Consider the following 18,872-nt stretch of genomic DNA (forward strand, 5'->3'; position numbering starts at 1 on the left):
AATTCTAAAATAAATGAACCTCATTCAGAGCTCGGAAGTTTGCGAAGATGGCCTTACTTATCACAATGTGTCTGTAGAGTAGAAATGCCACCTTTGTGTCTACAAGGAGCGAGGCTGTGCGATCGTGAGAGATTGAAATCCAGAGCTGACCCTCAGGTAGAATTTTAGTTATTATTCCTAGCTTTCCTGGCAGCGTGGTGACTCAAAGATCAGCTGGCTGTTGTCAGGAACAAAAGCACTAACTCTGGTTTTGAATGACTTCTACCTGGGTATTGAAGCCGATGGGTCGAATCCTTCTGGGTGAAAATGCTGCCGTGTGAGTCTATGTCCCAGTCTTTTGTAATTGTATTTATATAGGTGCCTGGGGACATTTAGGTATGTTTGGGTTTCATTATGAGACTTGGGTTCTAAACTAGAGATGGGTTTTATATCGGCCCCGTTGCTTACGAATTTTGTGATATTGGCAAAAGATGTGCTAATACAGTTGACCCTTGAACAGCGCGGGGGCTGGGGGTGTTAACCGCCTGCACAGTCAGAAATCCAAGTATAGCTTTTGACTCCCCCGACACTTAACTACTAATAGCCTACCATTGACTGGAAGTTCACTGATAACAATAACAGTCAGTGAACACACAGTTGGCATGTTCCATGCATTAGGTACTGTACTCTTACAATCAGGTAAACTAGAGAGAAGAAAATGTTATTAAGAAAGTCCTAAGGAAGAGAAAATACATTTGCAGTAACTGTAAAAAAAAACAACAAAACAAAACTCTGGAAAAGTGGACCCATGCAACTCAAACCCACGTTGCTCAAGGGTCAACTGGGCTTAATTTCTAGGATTTTGCAAAGATGAGAGATACTAGTGCACATAATAGATGCTCAGTAAATGGTTGTCATGGAAATAACACAGTAACAAGCTCTTCTTTGTTTGCCAAGTAGTATAGTTTTCAGTTCCAGGAAAGAGACAATTTGGGAGCAAGGCGCCTCTATCTTAGAATTTGTTCTTCTCTCTCTGCACTTAGTCATTCCTCTGGGGGCCACCGAGCTGCTGGCCGTGGATATGTGAATGATAACAGGATGACTTCAGACATGGTTGCACCACAGAAAGCAGAATTGAAAACTTGAACCCGCATAGTCTCTTTCTGAAAAGGAGAAGCGAGATTTAAAATTTAATAGGGAATTTTGTTTTCAATCAACTCTTTTTGACATTTACTTTATATGCGACAAAGCTCACCAATATCTTTTTAATGTTTATTATTTTTGAGAGAGAGGCAGAGAGCAAGCAGGGGAGGGTCAGAGAGAGAGGGAGACACAGAATCTGAAGCAGGCTCCAGGCTCCGAGCTGTCAGCACAGAGCCCAATGCGGGGCTCGAACTCACAGACCGCGAGATTGTGACCTGAGCTGAAGTTGGCCACTTAACTGACTGAGCCACCCAGATGCCCCTAAAGCTCACCAGTTTTTAAGCACACAATTCAGTGAGGTTTCACCATACCATCATGTTTCCACCACTGCAGTCCTACTTTAGAACGTTTCTATCATCCTAAAATGTTCCCTCGTGCCCCATTAAGTGTTTCTAATAAATAGGAGGAGGAGGGTGTTTGTCGCACTTTTCCATGTGATGCAATCCATGAAAGAAGATCAAAATGATGAGTCTATTTTCAACCATCGCCTGAACAATTAAGCGTTAACAGGAGAGGGAGCTTTTAACAGAGAGTAGCTGATTTATTTTTTTTCCTCTGGCTGGCATGGGGCAGAGCCCTGACTTTGTTCTCTCTGAGCAGAGGAAAGAAAACCCTTTTCCTTACTTAAAAAAGGAAAGTGCAGGGCTGATTAGACTGGGATAGCTCTTTGACCACCGGTATGTTTGCATCTTGGTGGTTAAGACTTTCATATGTTGCCTCTAACCGACTTGCATGGCCCTCCTATTTCACACATAGTAGGGACTTGAGACATGTCTTTTGAAATTATATTGACACGCTTATTATTTTTGAGTCTTGGCCATTGGGTGGCTCATCTGGTGTAGGAGACTGAGGCACACCAAGCTTGGTCTGTTTGTATCTGCAATTGCAGATGTTCTCATCACAGTTTTTTTTAAAGAGTCTAAAATGCAAAGAGAGCATGACATCTTTCCTGCTCTTTGCAAAAGGGCTCCAGCTCAGAGGTCCCTGAGGAAGCGAATGCCATAGGCTCGTTCATTTTATCGTTCGGATTGCAAGTGAGTATTGCTTACTCACATCTCTGCTTTTACCAAGTTTCTTCACTTTTTTGTTCTTAAGAATACCTTGGGCAATTTGGCAAAGCTTCACGCTCCCTTCTCAGATTACTGTTTTCAGTTGCACGAAATAAAACACATAGGATCACCTATGGCATAATTATGTTGCAATAGTTATCCAAGATATTTTTAAAATTATAGATAATATGTGTGCTTATTTATTGGCTCCTTAAATAATAAGACTTAGTGGGAGATCCAATAGCTACTACTGTTTTGAAGTACTGACAGCAGCCTGAATGTGATTGGGAAACAACCATGATTTTTACTGGTGACAAGGTCATAGTCACTGCCAGTACTGTTGTATTCGTTGCCTACATTTATTTATGATTGAAGGAAATGCTAAGTTTCAGTTACAGGTTAGTGGATATAAAGATGGCATTTTTTTTCCCCACCATTGAAGTTCACAGACCCCTTGGATTCTACCCAGGGGTCCCTGGCTTCCAATCCCCCATATAGGCCATTAAACTTGTTCTAATGTCATTGCAAGGCAGGGGGTGTCTGAACACACAGCGTTCCTGGAGGCTTTTTGAGAGTTTGCAGATTTCAGATTATTGACCCTTACTGAATAAGCATCAGACCATACACGGTCGATTAGTTTCTGTAGCCCACCTCCATTTTATTTTTGACAGACTAGCGAAACTCACACACATATGAAGCTGTTTCCTTGTAAGTAACTCATTCATAGATGGCTGTCCTGATATGTTTTATTCTCTGACATTGTTTTACCAGACATTCTTTAATAGTAAAGTCTGTAGTTATCAGGAAAAGTGTGTATTAGATTTGAAAGCTTTGAGGGGTCTAGGATGTATCTTTGGTGGGTTAGGGGATCCTCTTGCTTGTGAATGACCATGACTAGTCAGTCGTCTACTTATCTGCTCTGCTGGTTATGTTTTAATAGAAGTGGTACCTGTTTGGCCACTTTTTTTTGTATTTGGTTAATTGTTAGGCCCCATCGATGGATTGATAATGAATAGGGAGGCACTGGCTTTTCAAGACCCTTATTCAGTGTGTTTTTCTTAAAGTGACAGGTGGGAATAAAGAGTTTGCAGAAACACTGGTCAATTGATTTATTTACTCATCCAGCAAATATTTATTTAGCATTTATGTGTGCCTGGCACCACTGTGCCTGTTCTGGGCACTGGGATACACAATCAAAAATCCCTACTCCTCGGGGCACCTGGCCGGCCTCAGCCCACAGGGCATGTGATTCGTCATCGCAGGGTCATGAGTTCAAGCCCCACATTGGGCATATGCCTACTTAAAAGGAACGAAAATGAAAAAAATCTCTACTCCTTGTGGAACCCACACTCAAGTTTGTGAGACATACAAAAATATGTAGATTTTTTGCATAACGACATGTAACAGTGCAGTATTTCAGAGGATGTGAAGAGCTTGGAAAGAAAAGGTTAGGTCAAGTGGAAAGAGAGATGGGGCATCCAAAAACAGAGTGTTCTGCCCCTTTAGCTGTGTTTGGGTTGATGTGTGAACAGAGCGAGGTGAGAGAGTGAGTCGTAGAGGTATTTTGGAGGAAAGTGTTCTAGGCTAAGGGAACAAAGCTGGGTGAGGCCCTGGAAGGGGGCGGATGGCGAGGGTGGAGGTTGTTTTCTTGTGTGTGAGGAGGGTCAGTGGCTGGAGAGGGGGTGAGGCTGCAAGAGAGGAGGGAGGAGGGGCGCAGGATGGGCCATGTAGGGCCTACATGAGAGGGGAAACCCCGGAGGAAGAAGGACACTGGTTGATTTCTATTTTAGTAGGCTCACTGTGGCTCTGTGTCCGTGGGACATGTGCCACATGGCCAATGGACCACAGGGCACAAGAGAAGTTGCTGAGAAAGAGCAGGGGGCTAGTGCGTTGTAATTGGGGCAGCGGGTGATGCTGGCTTGGACCAGGGCACCCAGCGGAGATGTGTGAGACATGATCCTGACTTCATGATAACTCGAATGCCTGGCAATCAAGTTTGTTCTTAAATCTGATGATCTTTTAATCTGCTCTTTGAGAAGAGGGAAAGGGACACCTGGGTGGCGCAGTTGGGTAAGCATCAGATTTGATTCCAGTTCAGGTCGTGATCTCAGGGATCGTGGTTTGAGCCCCACATCGGGCTCTGTGCTGACAGTGCGGAGCCTGCTTGGGATTCTTTCTCCTTATCTCTCTGTTCCTCCTCTGCGTGCTCTCTCTCTCTCTCTCAAAATAAATAAACATTAAAAAAAAAGGAAGGAAAATGTGACACATCATTGACTTAATAAAATAAAGGGAACGCGTGTGACGTTTTGCTGTTAAAGATATTTGTGTAACACCTATGAAATTTCAGCATTTCTAGTTTCAGATAGGGATTGTAGTTGCATTGAAAAAATATATTTTAAAGTGCATATCCTTCTTGAGATTTTGTGTTTTTATTAGTGTTTTTTACCAAACACAATTTTAGTCTAACCACTCTGAGAACATACTGTGGCCAAGGGGCTTATAGCTAGATCACACTTAGGTATTGTCTGGGGCTGGTAAAAGACACAACAGCTTTCACACCGTTCCAAAGAAAAGTAAGAGGCAATATTATGAGAGAATGGGAAAGATTATTCACAAAGCTGTATTCCCCCTGGATCTGTGGCAACCATTAGGAACTTTCTGGAGATGATTGCAACAGTGATATACTGCCACCTAGGGTAAGAATTTGACTCTCGAGGAAATTTGTAAAAAGTAAAACTGAGGCTCAAAGTAATTTGAAGGAAACACAGTGCATAGCATTTATTGCACATTCCGTGGCGTCCTAAAATATTGCATAAAACTTTATTATATTTGGTATTTATAACTTTGGTAACTGCATTTTCTGAACTAAAGATCAGTTTCACAACTGATTTCTTCTGATTGCAGAATTTATTCATATGAACATTTTTCTGAAGTATAAAAGGAAAAAAAACCCACATGAAATGACACCCCTAACACATTGCATTTGGCGGAAGTTGCATTAAATTAGGATGTTCTAGAGGATCTGGGCTGTGTGGTCGTTGTTCCCAGGACACTGCTCCCCTTTCTATTCTAGCAGCCTCTTTCCAAGGCTCCTTCTTCCACCTGTCAGCCTCCCTAAGAAAGTGAAGAGAAAGAAACTACCATTCTTTTCTACTTGCCTGAATTACGTTATTTCTGGGTGAATGACTGTGGGGTCAGAGATGCGAGCAAGTTTCAATAACCACCAAGACTTCTCTTTCCTACTAAAGCACAGCCTTCTGTTATTGACCTTGGCACCAGAGTTTTTCATTTCAAAATTGAATGACAGTTTTCCAGTTCCATATGAGCTTTGACACATTTATTTGTTTTGGAATTTGTATCATAGTCTTTGGAAATGGCCTTTGTCTTGCTTACCTAAGAAGTTGTGGTACCTCTCAGCGCCACCTGGAGGTGGTCTTCCAGGCATTGCGGTATAGTGGAGAGAACTTGACCTCTGGAGCCAGCGAGACCTGGGTTCAAATCCCTGTTCTGCCCATTCTGGCTTTAAAACCTTTAGCAAAGTGCTTTCTCTCCAGCCTTATTCCCTTGCTTGTTCAATGGAATGACACTTGTGTGGCATATGGACACCTGAGAAAACCTTCATAAGTTATTGTCCATGATGCTGATTGTTGTAGACATATGAAAGTGAGTTAAATTAAATCGAAGTAAAGTTTCTGATATGTGAACTACAGCTTTCTGTTATCTTTCCCACCCCTCCCCGTACCCCCCGCCCCCAGCTTTCTTGGGTTTCTAGAGAATTGATTAATTTATGTGCCTTAGTTTTCTAGCTAACTTGGTATAATCCAGTGGCTAAAAGAGAATCTCCTCCATTTATATAAATTATTGTCTGTTTCAATGCTATTCTTTGTCGGCACCTATTTGTGCTACTATGAATCTTTAGGGCAAAATGGCATGTGAACAGAAACTTCTCCTATTTCTAGGAATCCCTTGTCAAGATCTTTTTTTTTTTTTTTTTAAATGTTTACTTATTATTTTTGAGAGAGAGAGAGAGAGTGAGTAGGGGAGGGGAAGAGAGAGGGGGTGGTAGACAGGGGATCCAAAGCAGGCTTTGCACTGACAGCAGACAGCCTGACGCGGGGCTCGAACTCACAAGCCGTGAGAGCATGACCTGAGCCGAGGTCAGACACTCAACCGCCTGAACCACCCAGGCGCCCCCTTGTCAAGATTTTTATAGCCTCTTTCTGATTTTAATGATTTCTTTCCCCAGTACTGGAGATTTTTGGTTACTTTAGCAATAGTTTTCAGGTCTGTGAGGGATCTAGAAGGGGAAGAGACATTATTTAGAAACTGGAATGGTAGCCAAGTTTGGGAGCGTGCATTTTAAATTTCTCTTTTGACTTTTACTGGGTTCGGTTCAGTAAAAAGGCTGTGATGTGATGAGAATTTACTTCCAAGTATCAATTGTGAAAAAATAGACTTACAAAATGATGTCTATTCCTAATAAGATATTTGTAATGCAATCCTAATCAGACTCTTTGTCATTTTTCAGCTGTACAAAGAAATTGAAATTTGTCCAAAAGTCACTCAGAACATCCAGATTGAGAAGTCAGATACAGCCAGTGATAATTATGGTATGTTTATTTTTCTCTGATCTTTGGTGTTTTTCAAGTTAAAGCAATTCCTGTGTAAACAGTCACTTACTTACAATTCAGTAAAACGTCTTTGGGGCCTATTTAAAACAGATAGCACATCTGGCTTCTGTGCTATATACACAGCGGCCAAACTGGGGGGGGGTGGGTAGGGAAGAGATTTACTGTGGGTACCATGCAGACTTCAGCCTAAACTTCATAGCTTTAATCGTTGGGGTTACATTTCATAACTTTGGGTCACTGGGGTTCTGTCGTAAATAGGAAATGCATGTATCGGGAATAGATTATAGTATGATATACCCTAGTGATGAAGAAATGATCCCTTCACACCCCTCTCCCTCAAACATACTCATTATTCTCCCTTCCCCTACAAATAATGTAAAAAGAACTTATTTCGGTGTTGTGCTGAGGGTCCCCAAGACCACCCCTACGTTTGCTGATCCACTAAGAGGACGCATGGGACTCAGGAGATCGTCCTGGTCATGACTGTGAGTTATTACAGAGAAGCTATAATAACAGCATCAATAAAGGGAAAAGGCACATGGGGTGAGGTCTGAGGAAAGTGGGTACAAGCTTCCAAGAGTCCTTCCCCAGTCATACGGGACGTCCTCGATTCCCCCAGCAACAAGCTGGGACAGTGCACGTAGGGTGTTGTCTAGCTGGGAAGTTTGTTGGAGACTCAGTGCCCAGTCATGTAGATGCACTCTACCTAGCATGTACCAAAGTTTCAGGCTCCCAGCAGGGGAAAGCTGGAGTTCGGCGTCAGCCATATTGTTTGTACAAATTTTAGGCCCGGTGAGTCTCGTCAGGGTGTTGGGAACCCACCCAAAATCCAAGTTCCCGGATGGCCAGCCAGGGGCCAAACTTACAAACAGGCCTTTGAAAGAATAACAGGTCTGCCATGTTGATGGTTTTCTACACAGTTGTCTGCATTCTGGCGTAGCCGAATATGTCGTCCCTTCATATGTCCCAGACTGGTTAGCATCACACTGTATGATTTGAATAGCAGTGGAGTTGGTGCTTGAGGAAACCACAAGGGGAAATCCAGACAGTGATATTAGTCAGGAGTGGCGAGGCTGGCCGAGGTGGCTCAGAATAGTGAAATGGGCTTCCTGAATTCACCGTGCATCCTTTGTGGCTTGGCTTGACTCTATGTTACCCTCACTCTTAGACACAGGCCTGCAGCGGCCGCCTGGGGCGTTGTCTGTCTCTCGGTGGAGGGAAAGAGAGAAGGCGCGGTGAGCCAGGTGCTGGTGGCCTCACAGTTTATTGTCAAAGCCAGTCCCCTGGCCCCGCCTGCCCCCAAGGGGCAGGGGACTCTAGCCCTGCTATTTGTGGGAAGGAAGAGAACCAGAAAGCCTGATGCAGACACATGGAGCTTACCGTCTTTGCTCGTTTACGGTTTCTCTCTGAATTAAGTTAATTTGGCTTCTAAATTTTTTTTTTTTCAACGTTTATTTATTTTTGGGACAGAGAGAGACAGAGCATGAACGGGGGAGGGGCAGAGAGAGAGGGACACACAGAATCGGAAACAGGCTCCAGGCTCTGAGCCATCAGCCCAGAGCCCGACGCGGGGCTCGAACTCACGGACTGCGAGATCGTGACCTGGCTGAAGTCGGACGCTTAACTGACTGCGCCACCCAGGCGCCCCGAGTTAATTTGGCTTCTTAGCATTTGAGCATCTTCAGAACTTTCACTGACCAGCAGCATGGCAAACTCATTCTGCAGTCGCTCCCACAGGCCACTGCTCTTCATCTCTGAACATTCCTTAGGGTATTTGGCCTAATGAAGAGAACCTCATTTTGGACCCTGGTCACTTGCATTGCACCTTCATGCTGTTTACTTCTTGACCTTGAAACTAAAGACATCATACACCCAGAGGATGTTTTTGATGGCAGAGGATAAACGTCTACAGAAGGCTTATTATGCATCGGAAGGGTGACCTTGGTAATTAAAGCAGTAGTTGGTGGCAGTGCTGTAACTTAAGTGTCTGGCTTCTCCAAAGTGAGATGCACTGTGACAGTTATTCTTTTCTCTTTAAGTAGCAAGAAGCAAGACAGGGCTGAATTTAAAGGTCTTGGAATGAAACTGTAAGATTGACTGGTGCTTGGACTCAGAAACGGGGCATAAAGCTGCTATGCTTTTGGGGCGTGTGGGTGGCTCAGTTGGTTAAGCGTCCAACTTCAACTCTGGTCATGATCTTACGGTTCGTGGGTTCGAGTCCTGTGTCGGGCTTCAGTCTGACAGCTCAGTGCCTGCGGCCTGCTGTGATTCTGTCTCCCTCTCCCTCTGCCCCTCCCCCATTCATGCTCTGTCTCTCTCTGTCGCAAAAATAAATAAAACATTAAAAAAAAATCTCTAAAAAAAAAGCTATACTTTTTATATGTTTTTATCGACTCAAGCGCTCACAGACCCCATTTACATTTCCACCCTGAAGGTATTTTAGCACCTCAGGCATCACCCTAGAAAGTATCGTCAACAGTGCTTCTCAAAATATCTGAGGTAAAGAAGCAGGGTGTTTTGTTTTGTTCTAACAGTCTGTCGTGGACCGCCACTGCTTTTGTAAACTCTCAAAGCTCATGCTTGGAGGTGTGCCATTGTCTCACGGCTGGGCTCACAGTGCTTAATCTCAGTTTCTGTCTATGTTACTATCAGTCACCAATGGTGCTGATTCTTGGACTTCACTTTCTAGAGCCTGCTATGTGTGGCTAATAACCTCAGCAAAACCATTTATTCTGAGCGCCCAGTTCATGCTGGTGGAAGGTGTTCCAACAGCGTATTAACGGAGAAGTTAAAGAGTCCCTCATCCTAAGAGACTTACTTGGTTGCCTCTGACCTCAGAACTATCAAGGATTCTTTTTTTTTTTTTTTTTTTTTAATTTCTGAGAGAGACAGAGCATAAGTAGGGAAGGGACAGAGAGAATCCGGAGCAGGCTCCATGATCCGAACTGTGAGCACAGAGCCTGATGCAGGGCTTGAACTCAAGGACTGCGAGATCATGACCTGAGCTGAAGTCAGATGCTTAACCAACTTGGTGCCCCCAAGGATTCTTTTTTTTTTTTTTTTAAGTTTATTTATTTTGAGAGCAAGAGAGCACTTGAGCAGGGGAGGGGCAGAGAGAGAGGATCCCAAGCAGGCCCTGTGCTGCCAGCACAGAGCCCGATGCAGGGTTTGATCTCATGAACAGTGAGATTATGACCTGAGCCGAAATTGAGAGTTGGGGGCTTAACCAACTGAGCCACCCAGGTGCCCCCAGAACTACCAAGGATTCTAAATTCAGCTCAGCAGTATTTAACGTTAGCACCTACTCAAGTCTGGCTTCCTGCCGTATATTGAGCTCAATATATATACAGTGCAGTATATATATAAGTTACTAGCATATGCCAACATACAAAAATCCAAACACAAACTACATGCTGTCTTCTATTTTAGAACACTTTAGGGAGGAAAATAGGGCTTAATAATCCAACTGACTGAACCAGTGGAAAGATTTGACACTTCCTTTTCCTTTTCTTTTCTTTTCTTTCTTTTTTTTTTTTTTTTGTTTATTTATTTGAGAGAGAGAGAATGAGCAGGGGAGAGGCAGAGAGAGAGGGAGAGAGAGAATCCCAAACGGGCTCCACACCATCAGTGCAGAGCCCAATGTGGAGCTCAAACCCATGAGCCTCGAGATCATGATCTGAGCCATAAACAAGAGTCGGCCACTCAACCGACTGAGCCACCGAGGCGTCCCAAGATTTGGCCCTTCCTTAATCTCTCTTAGTCGCCCTTCCCTGCATCTCAACCTGAACTGATTGTTGAAATTAGTTCACAGAGTGATGAGATAGACTAAGCATGACCCCCAGGCTGCCTTGAAGTAAAGGATGCATCATTGCAGCAAGCGAACATTCCTTCTTCTATGGGGACTTCTGCTGTTGCATTTTTGGTCACATGTACCATTTCTATCAGAGGTGTCCACACTTGTCCTATTTTCTGAATTTCCCTGTATCCTGGAATCTGGTTTTGAGTACTCCCCTGCTGTTTCTGATGACGCCATGACTTTTCCTTGGTTATAGATTTTAGTATGAGGGACCTTCTGGTTGCTCATCACAGGCATTTGTCTTCTTGGTTTCTCTTCTTAGTTTTAATCACTTCCTTTCATTCTTGAGAGCATTATTGCCGCTCGTGGTGCCTCCTCCTGGTGGGTTAAGTTGGGTTTATTTTGAATAACTCCCTCTGCCTCCTGTTGGCAGTCATCTGGGGCTATGTTACGTTTATTGGCTGGGAATTAGATTGTTGCTATCCTATTTGAAAGGAAGAAAAAAAACTGTGTTTTCCAGTGATCTCAAAATAATCCAACTGTAGGATATACAATATTTTCCTTACATGTGTTAATTTAGGAGATGGCTGTAATCCCCCTCCCCTGCGTGGGCACATTACTGGCATCTCGAAATGGAGGCTGCTCCCTGAGACTCTGGGAGCCCGAGGTAGTGTGCTGTGTAGCTGAGTGTGGGGAGAGCTGCCTTTCTGAATGCTGGGAGGGGGTCCTGTTTGCCTGACCCCCCAACAGGTGTCTTCCAATATGAATTCCAGTGCAGAGCCGAAGTGCCATTTCCCTTTGTGAATGTTGGCTTCCCTTGAATCAACTTCCAGAAAACTTATTGCAAAAGCTCTCTTCAGCAGTCCTGTCACAGAGATTTTCCACCAACTAGAGGGGTCTGATCTCTTTCTCGGAGCCATGCTTGCCCAGCACCAATCTCATAGTCGCTTGTAGTCCTTGTTATTATCTTTTGATTATTTAAAAAAAAATAGACCAAGTAAAGAGGGAAGGGGGCAAAGGAATAGTTCAGCCATCTCCACTGATTTTGGCCTCATGTGGTTTGTATCAGGCTCTCAACTGTCATCTCTCCTGGCATCTTCTGATCTTGTCCCCTGGCACCTTGTCATTTGCCCACTTTTTTTTTTTTTTTTTTGATGTTTATTTATTTTGAGAGAGAGAAAGAGTTGGGGAGGGTCAGAGAGAGGGAGAGAAAGAGAGAATCCCAAGCAGGCTCCACATTCAGCACAGAGTCCGACATGGGGCTTGATCTCACAGCCACAAGATCACAACCCGAACTGATCTCAAGAGTCAAACGCCCAACCAACTGAGCCACCCAGGTGCCCCTGCTCACTTGTTTTAATAGAAAAAGAAATGTGGTCTCAAAACTTGACAGAAACTCGGCATTTCAGAAAGGAAATGCCTATATTTTAATGAATTTGTATCCATTCTTTCTCTTGGCATTGCCCCTGATTCTGCATCTACTCTAACAGTTAAGGGAAATTCTCTACTGAAATGCAAATAGATAAACCTGTGTTAGGGCTAATATCACTTAATTGGCTCATGTATAAAATTATTTTTACTTGAGTGGGTCTTCTTCTTTTTTTTTTTTTTTTTTTTTTTTTTTTACTTTAAAGTTTATTTTGAGAGACAGAGAGGGCACGAGCAGGGTAGGGACAGAGAGAGAGGGGGAGAGAGAGAGAGAGAGAGGGGGAGAGAGAGAGAGAGAGAGAGAGAGAGAGAGAGAGAGAGAGAGTGAGTCCCAAGCAGGCTCCTCACTGTCAGTATAGATCCGAACATGGGGCTCGAATTCACGAATCATGACCTGAGCCGAAATCAAGAGTCAGACACTTAACCAACTGAGCCACCCAGGGGCCCCGATTTGAGTGGGTCTTCTTGAAACATAATCTGAATGTTACAAGTTGCTATAAGAATGGAATTCAAAGTAAGAGTCAAATAAAGACCAGAAAGTCCTCAGGGTATGGCCTGTGTTTCCCCATCTGAGGGAGTTATGATACTGTAGTGGGCGAAGACAGTTGGTAGTTTTGCCTAAGTGTGGGTATCTATTTCCTGATCCTGTGAACTAAACAGAAAAACCCTTGTTCGTTATGACACGGCCTGAAAAGTCTTGATGACTCCCTGGGTCTCAGTCCTGTAATTTATTATTCAGTTTTGTTGTTATTTGCTTATTTGCTCTTCAAAAGCACTGTGATTTTTTTTCTGCCTTCACCCTTAAGGTAAGTACCTATATTAGGGGATTATTCTTCTCCCAGACCTGAAATTATGTCATATCTTCACAACTGCATTAATTCTGATTGCTCTTTTAGGGGTGTTTGCCACAGTCTCTTACTTGAGGGAAAGGAGATAACAGATCAGAAAAGACTTTTAAGTAATCTCGGGGTGTCTGGTGGCTCAGTTTGTTAAGCCTCCCGACTCTTGAGTTCAGCTCAGGTCATGATCTCACAGTTCGTGAGATCGAGCCCCGTGTCGGGCTCTCCACCGAGCCGTCTTGGGATTCTCTCTCTCTGTCTCTCTCTTTCTCTCTCTTTCTCTTTCTCTCTCCCCTCCCCTGTTGCACTGTCTCACCCTCTCTCAAAATAAATAAATTTACATTAAAAAGATAATAAACATCTCTGTACCCACCTTGGGGCTGGAACTCATGACCTTGAGATCAAGAGTTGGATGCTCCACTGACTGAGCCAGCCAGTCGCCCTGATCAGAAAAGAGTTGTAATGAGACTGTCTAGAAACTGAGGTGCCCAGGGCGTGTGGCCACGGAATTAGAAGCCCCTCAGATCCCCAAACCACCTGGAAACTCAGGGTCTGGTTCTGCGTTTTTTCCTGAAGGATGTAGCAAGCCCAAGATTGATTAGCTAATGGGCTTTGGGCTCTGGAAGGCTGGACAAGTATAAGATAATCTTATGATCACACTCTAGTAGAATGTGCAATCAATGAATTTCAGTATAAAATAAGATTTGTAAAGTAAGTCAGTACTTAATCCCCATATACAAAGATTTATTAAATTAAACTCGGTGTCCATATAGCAATACATATGGCTGGACACATACCATATAGTTGTTCAGGTGTAACATATCTTAGGACAAGGATTGGCTGCAAAAAGCCGAAGGACCCAGCTGAGATATGCTAATCATCCCGTTTGCACTGTGGAGGAGACAATGGAAAAAATAAAACTGTGGCATTTGCTAGCAAGCAAGGTAAAACAAAATAATTTTCTTCCATTTGGGTTGATAGGTAGGTGGTGTGAGGAGAGATGTACCTGGTAATGTTAATTTTTGCAAGTAGTGGCTTTTTTAGAGTGATCTAAAAATACATTTTTTTTGTGCTTTGTAAAATAATACGAGCAAGGAAAAAACAATCGCTCCAAACTGTAACCAAAAACATTGAACATACTTAGTTCACAGCAGGTATTTCGTGTTGTTTGGCAAACATTCGGAAGGTGTGAGCCCTACCATTCTGTCTTTGTGTTTTCTAGGCTTTTCCCTTTCCTCTGTGGAAGAAGATGGTGTTCGAAGGCTCTATGTGAATAGTGTAAAGGAAACTGGCTTAGCTTCCAAGAAAGGTAAGTGACTGAGTATCGTAACTGTCTGTCTGTCTCTCTTAAAATCCCTTGGGGGTTTCTCTGGTTGGTGGATGAGAAAGACACCCCCAAAGGGTTCACCGGTAAAGATTATTTGAACGTTGTCTCCTTGAAAACCCTCCCAGGGAATATGCATATTGTTCTATAAACGCGAGTGTTTAAGAAATGCCACATTTTGGATCTTAAATCTGATTCTGCGCCCATTTCCTTGGGGCTGCTGGGAAATTCCATTCTAATCTGACGTGATCATCTTTCGATGGTATGGAGGTCCTAGGGGTTTTCCTGAAGCAGCATTTAGGAACAGCCCTCTGTGCTCCGGTGGCCAGAGCTGACGCTGGCTCTCCCCTGAACCTGCAAAGCTCCTTCAGAGTGGATGTGGTCTTGCTCCCGCTCATGAAGGGACCTTTGCAGAAGTTGAGAACCTAGGGTTTCAGGATCCAGTCTTCTTGCCCCACGGAGAGAGCTCTGTTCTGCCACACCCCGCCTGCGGCCCTCCCAGGGCTCACTGCGGCCCGGGCTACTTGTGAAACCCCAACTCTCTTTCCTCTTTCTACTCAGAGAGAATCTTTTCAGCCTAGATTTTTTTGCTTCCTGTGATGGTTTCCTAGGGCTGCAGTAACAAATTATCACAAACTGAGTGATTAAAAACAACAGAAATTTATGCTTTTACGGTTCAGGAGGCCAGACGGTCAGAATCCGAGTACGGGCGGGGTTGGTTTCTTCTGGCGCGTCTGACGGAAGAATCTGTCCCATGCCTCTCCCTTGCTTCCAGTGGCTGCTGGCGGTCCTTGGCAGTCCTTGGCTTGTGATTGCGTCCTTCTAATCTCTCTGTCTTTCATCACATGGCCTTCTTTCCTGTGTGTCTCTGCATCTTTACATGGCCTTCTTATAAGAATACCGGTCATTGGATATAGAGCCCATCCTAATCCAGTGTGATTTCATCTTTAACGTAATTACATCTGCAAAGACCCCATTCATTTTTTTTTTAAGCTTATTTACTTATTTTGGGAGACAGAGACAGTGGTGGAAGTGTAGAGAGACAGGGGGAGAAAGAGAGAATCCCCAGCAGGCTCCACACTGTCAGCGCAGAGCCCGACGTGGGGCTCAAACTCACAAACCGTCTGATCATGACCTGAGCCGAAATCAAGTCAGACGCTTAACTGACTGAGCCACCCAGGCGCCCCAAAGACCCTAGTTCCAACTAAGGTCACATTCTGATACTCTGGATGGACATGAGTTTGGGGGGTGGGGGGGTGCACTTTTCAGCCTACCATACTTACCGTAAACAAATCAGGCCGCTAGATAGGGCTCAAAACCCACTTTCCTTTCATTCTCCTTGCTGTGGAACTTTTCGTTTCATCCAGGAAGCAGCCATATCATACCTGTCGAATAAAAGACCAAAACGTCTGGGTCAGTTGCACTTAGACGTAATGCCTTGCATCTGTCTGCTCTAGCAGACAAGAATGGAGGAGACAAGACAATGGTGGAGTGGCCTACCTTGCCAACTCCTTCCATGTCTTGGTACAGCTCAGTTCTGGGTGTTCACGACCTTCGAGCTACCTACCCAGGTTACTTCCCCCTGTGCCGTAAGCCTCAGAGAAGGGCAGCCTGCACACTTGGCTGTGCACAGTAATGGCTGAAGTGTGACAAATGGGGAATAAAGTCAAAGTCATGTATTCACTGCCGTCACAGAGGAGGATTTTCCTTCCATACTTTTCAAGGCCAAAGGCAGCCTGGAGGCGAGTCTCCACATTCACTAAGCTGTATCTCAGCTGGGAGCAGACGTGGCAGGGTTTGTTCTCCCACAAACCCAAAGTCTGATTGTTATCTCTTGCAGCACGATGAGTGTGCCCGTTGGTGTGGTATGGGGGTGGGGAAGTATGCTGCCTCAGTTTCAGTCACATCCTGTTTTAGTTCTTTGAATCCAGGAGCCCTGGTTTTAGATAAAAACAAATGGTTGTCTGTTCCAACCCACTTGCCTTGTATAGCACTGTCCTCTATAGATTTAAGAGTGATGTCCCTTTGTCCACTGGGGCCACAGACACACCCATGTAGAGGGCAGTGGCAAGCAAGAGACTTGGGTTGGGGCGCCTGGGTGGCTCAGTTGGTTGAGCATCTGACTTTAGCGCAGTGGTGATCTCGTGGTTTGTGAGGTCGAGCCCCACTTCGGACTGTCCCCTGCTGGCAGCCCAGAGCCCGTTTTGGGTCCTGTGTCCCCACCGCCTCTACCCCTCGCCTGCTCACGCTGTCTCACAAAAATAAATAAACATTAGAAAAGAGAGATTTGGGTTTTTTAATGTTAATTCTAGCCTCTCTGTGCAGACGTCTGGATAATGGAGAGCTCACTACAGACCATAAGGCCTCTTCTCGGAGATCTCTAATCACAAAACATTCTCCTTCTTCAGCTTCCATTTACCGTTTTATCTTATTCTTCTCTATAGACAGCCTTGGATGTCCATCATGTTATAACTAAGTCTCTTACTTATTTTTGTTAACCACCTGGGGCTTTTGGCCTATAATGAACTAATGGTGAATCCCCCTTTAATATCTGCCTACCCGTCCCCTGGATCTCGCATTGGCTATACTTACAGCATTGACTCTTTGAACCAAAACCATAACACTTAATCTCTGTTCAACTTGGGTGTGCTCATTCTGGCCCATCATTCTTCTCTTGGGGTCATCTGAGGCTGGGAGCTGGCATCTTGTTTGCTGTCCTCCCAAGTGTTTCTCTGATGGCTCCACAGGACAGAGCCCGGTCGAGAAAACCGTGTGCTTCTTTCTCCAGGGCAGAGTATCTTCTAGATACTTCACAGCTTTTGCCACGGTCGATTATGGGGATTGCTTCTAAGCAGGCTGTGGTTTTCTGTCAGAAAGAAAAGCTTTTCTTTTTCTTCTGCTACATACTGATGAGAGCTCATGTCTAGTGAATACCTTCAACGTGCCAAATGCTGTGCTAAGAGTTTTACATGGGTTACGTCACTTAGTCTCAGCGCATGGTCACTTTTACGCATGAGGAAACGGGGGCTGGGAGAGATTCAGTAACATGCCCGCGGTCACAGAGCTGTTACGCGGTCGCACTGTGACAGCAGGACCCCAGTGAGGCACTTCATTGCTCACTACTGCTGGGCTGTCTACACTCACGTATTAATACTGAGAATAACTCACTCAGGCAACTGCCTGTGGTCATTGTCTAGGTCTGCCATGACAAATGACCACAAGCTGGGTAGTTTAAAACAACAGGAATGTGTCCTCTCACAGTTCTGGAGGCCAGAATTCTTAAACGAAGGTGTCAGCAGCTCCCTCTGAAGTCTCTAGGAAAGAATCCTTCTTTGTCCCCTCCAGCCTCTGACAGTTCTAGGTGTTCCTTGACCCCCAGCAGTATCTATCACCGCCCTGTTCACGTCTATCTTTTTTCTGTGCCTCTCTTCAGAGGACATTTATCAGTGGGTTTTTGACCCACCAGACAATCCTGCATGGTGTCATCTCAAGATCATTTATTTAATTATAACTGCAAAGATCCTGTTTCCAAATAAGGCCCCACTCACAGGTTCTGGGACGTGGACATATTTTGGGGGGGCGGGGGTCACTGTTCAACCCACTATACACTTTTGCTACACCAGTCATGGTAAACCTGGAACTTCTTTAAAAAACAAAACAACAGGGCGCCTGGGTGGCTCAGTCGGTTGGGCCTCCGACTTCGGCTCAGGTCACGATCTCGCGGTCCGTGAGTTCGAGCCCCACGTCGGGCTCTGGGCTGATGGCTCAGAGCCTGGAGCCTGCTTCTGATTCTGTGTCTCCCTCTCTCTCTGCCCCTCCCCCGTTCGTGCTCTGTCTCTCTCTGTCCCAAAAATAAATAAACATTAAAAAAAAAATTTAAAAAACAAAACAAAACAAAACTCCTAGCTGTTTAAGTCCTGTCTTCTGTTTCTTCTTATATTATGTCCTCTAATGTCTAACCGAAAGGGTTGTCTCCGAGAGAAGACTTAAAAAACACCAACCAAACAAACTACGTTCCACATGGGGGAATTTTGTGTTTTCATTTCAAATGCTGTGATGCCAAAATCTGTCACCTAAAACTGGAGTGCTTAGCTTCCCAGAATTCCACCTCTGAGTAGAGAAAAACATTTGTCTTCCGTTGCCTCCCCACTCCAAGCGTTTCCTGGAGTGTTTTATGGTAGAAGGTTGATGTCAAGTGTTTTGGAAACCCGAGTACAGATAGCCAAGGGCTGTGACTCGGTGAAGCCGGGAAGTACGAACTTCTCTGTGGAAACACTTTCCCTCAGACTCAGAGGTGGGATCCGTGGATACCTGAGGAGCTGAGTGGCGTCTCATTTCTGCAGTTTATTCATTTACCTTTGCCCTCACTCACTTCCCTTTCCAAGTTTGTTCTTCCACATGAGTCTTTAGAGTGAGAGTTGGACTCTTGTCTTCGTAGCTGAAACAATATTTCCTTTCATGTTCTGCTCTAACCTCTCCCTTTCTCAAACTGCTGGAATGTTCTTTTAATACCAGGTTGAAACGCCGCAGGGTCCGTCACAACCTCTTGTTCTTTTGGGTTGGGCTAGTTCCCTTGGGTCCCAGACTTTGGCAACTCCCCCAGCATGCTTTGCAAAAGCAGCA

At 44.6% G+C, this 18,872-nt stretch overlaps 1 protein-coding gene and 1 long non-coding RNA gene across 8 annotated transcripts in view; one reads left to right on the forward strand and one right to left on the reverse strand.

The window, feature by feature from the left end:
- Positions 1–18,872, forward strand: part of TIAM1 (TIAM Rac1 associated GEF 1) — a 392,899-nt gene that overhangs the window by 316,124 nt on the left and 57,903 nt on the right. For all 6 annotated transcript variants that reach the window (XM_045436876.1, XM_045436879.1, XM_045436875.1 and 3 more), the window contains 2 exons: positions 6,760–6,841; positions 14,148–14,234. In XM_045436876.1, coding sequence (XP_045292832.1) covers positions 6,760–6,841; positions 14,148–14,234 — 169 coding nt within the window. The remainder of the gene's footprint in view (positions 1–6,759; positions 6,842–14,147; positions 14,235–18,872) is intronic.
- On the reverse strand, positions 419–17,904 carry LOC123575916. Of its 2 annotated transcripts, none has more exons than XR_006701086.1 (4): positions 16,842–17,904; positions 15,750–16,185; positions 15,533–15,634; positions 419–1,142 (listed from the first exon to the last, which is right to left on the reverse strand). It is a non-coding gene; the product is annotated as an uncharacterized LOC123575916 (long non-coding RNA). The 2 variants fall into 2 exon arrangements; XR_006701085.1 differs by lacking the exon at positions 419–1,142 and adding an exon at positions 14,243–15,211.

This window comes from Leopardus geoffroyi, chromosome C2, assembly GCF_018350155.1.
Source record: "Leopardus geoffroyi isolate Oge1 chromosome C2, O.geoffroyi_Oge1_pat1.0, whole genome shotgun sequence".
In the NCBI taxonomy this organism is placed as follows: Eukaryota; Metazoa; Chordata; class Mammalia; order Carnivora; family Felidae; genus Leopardus; species Leopardus geoffroyi.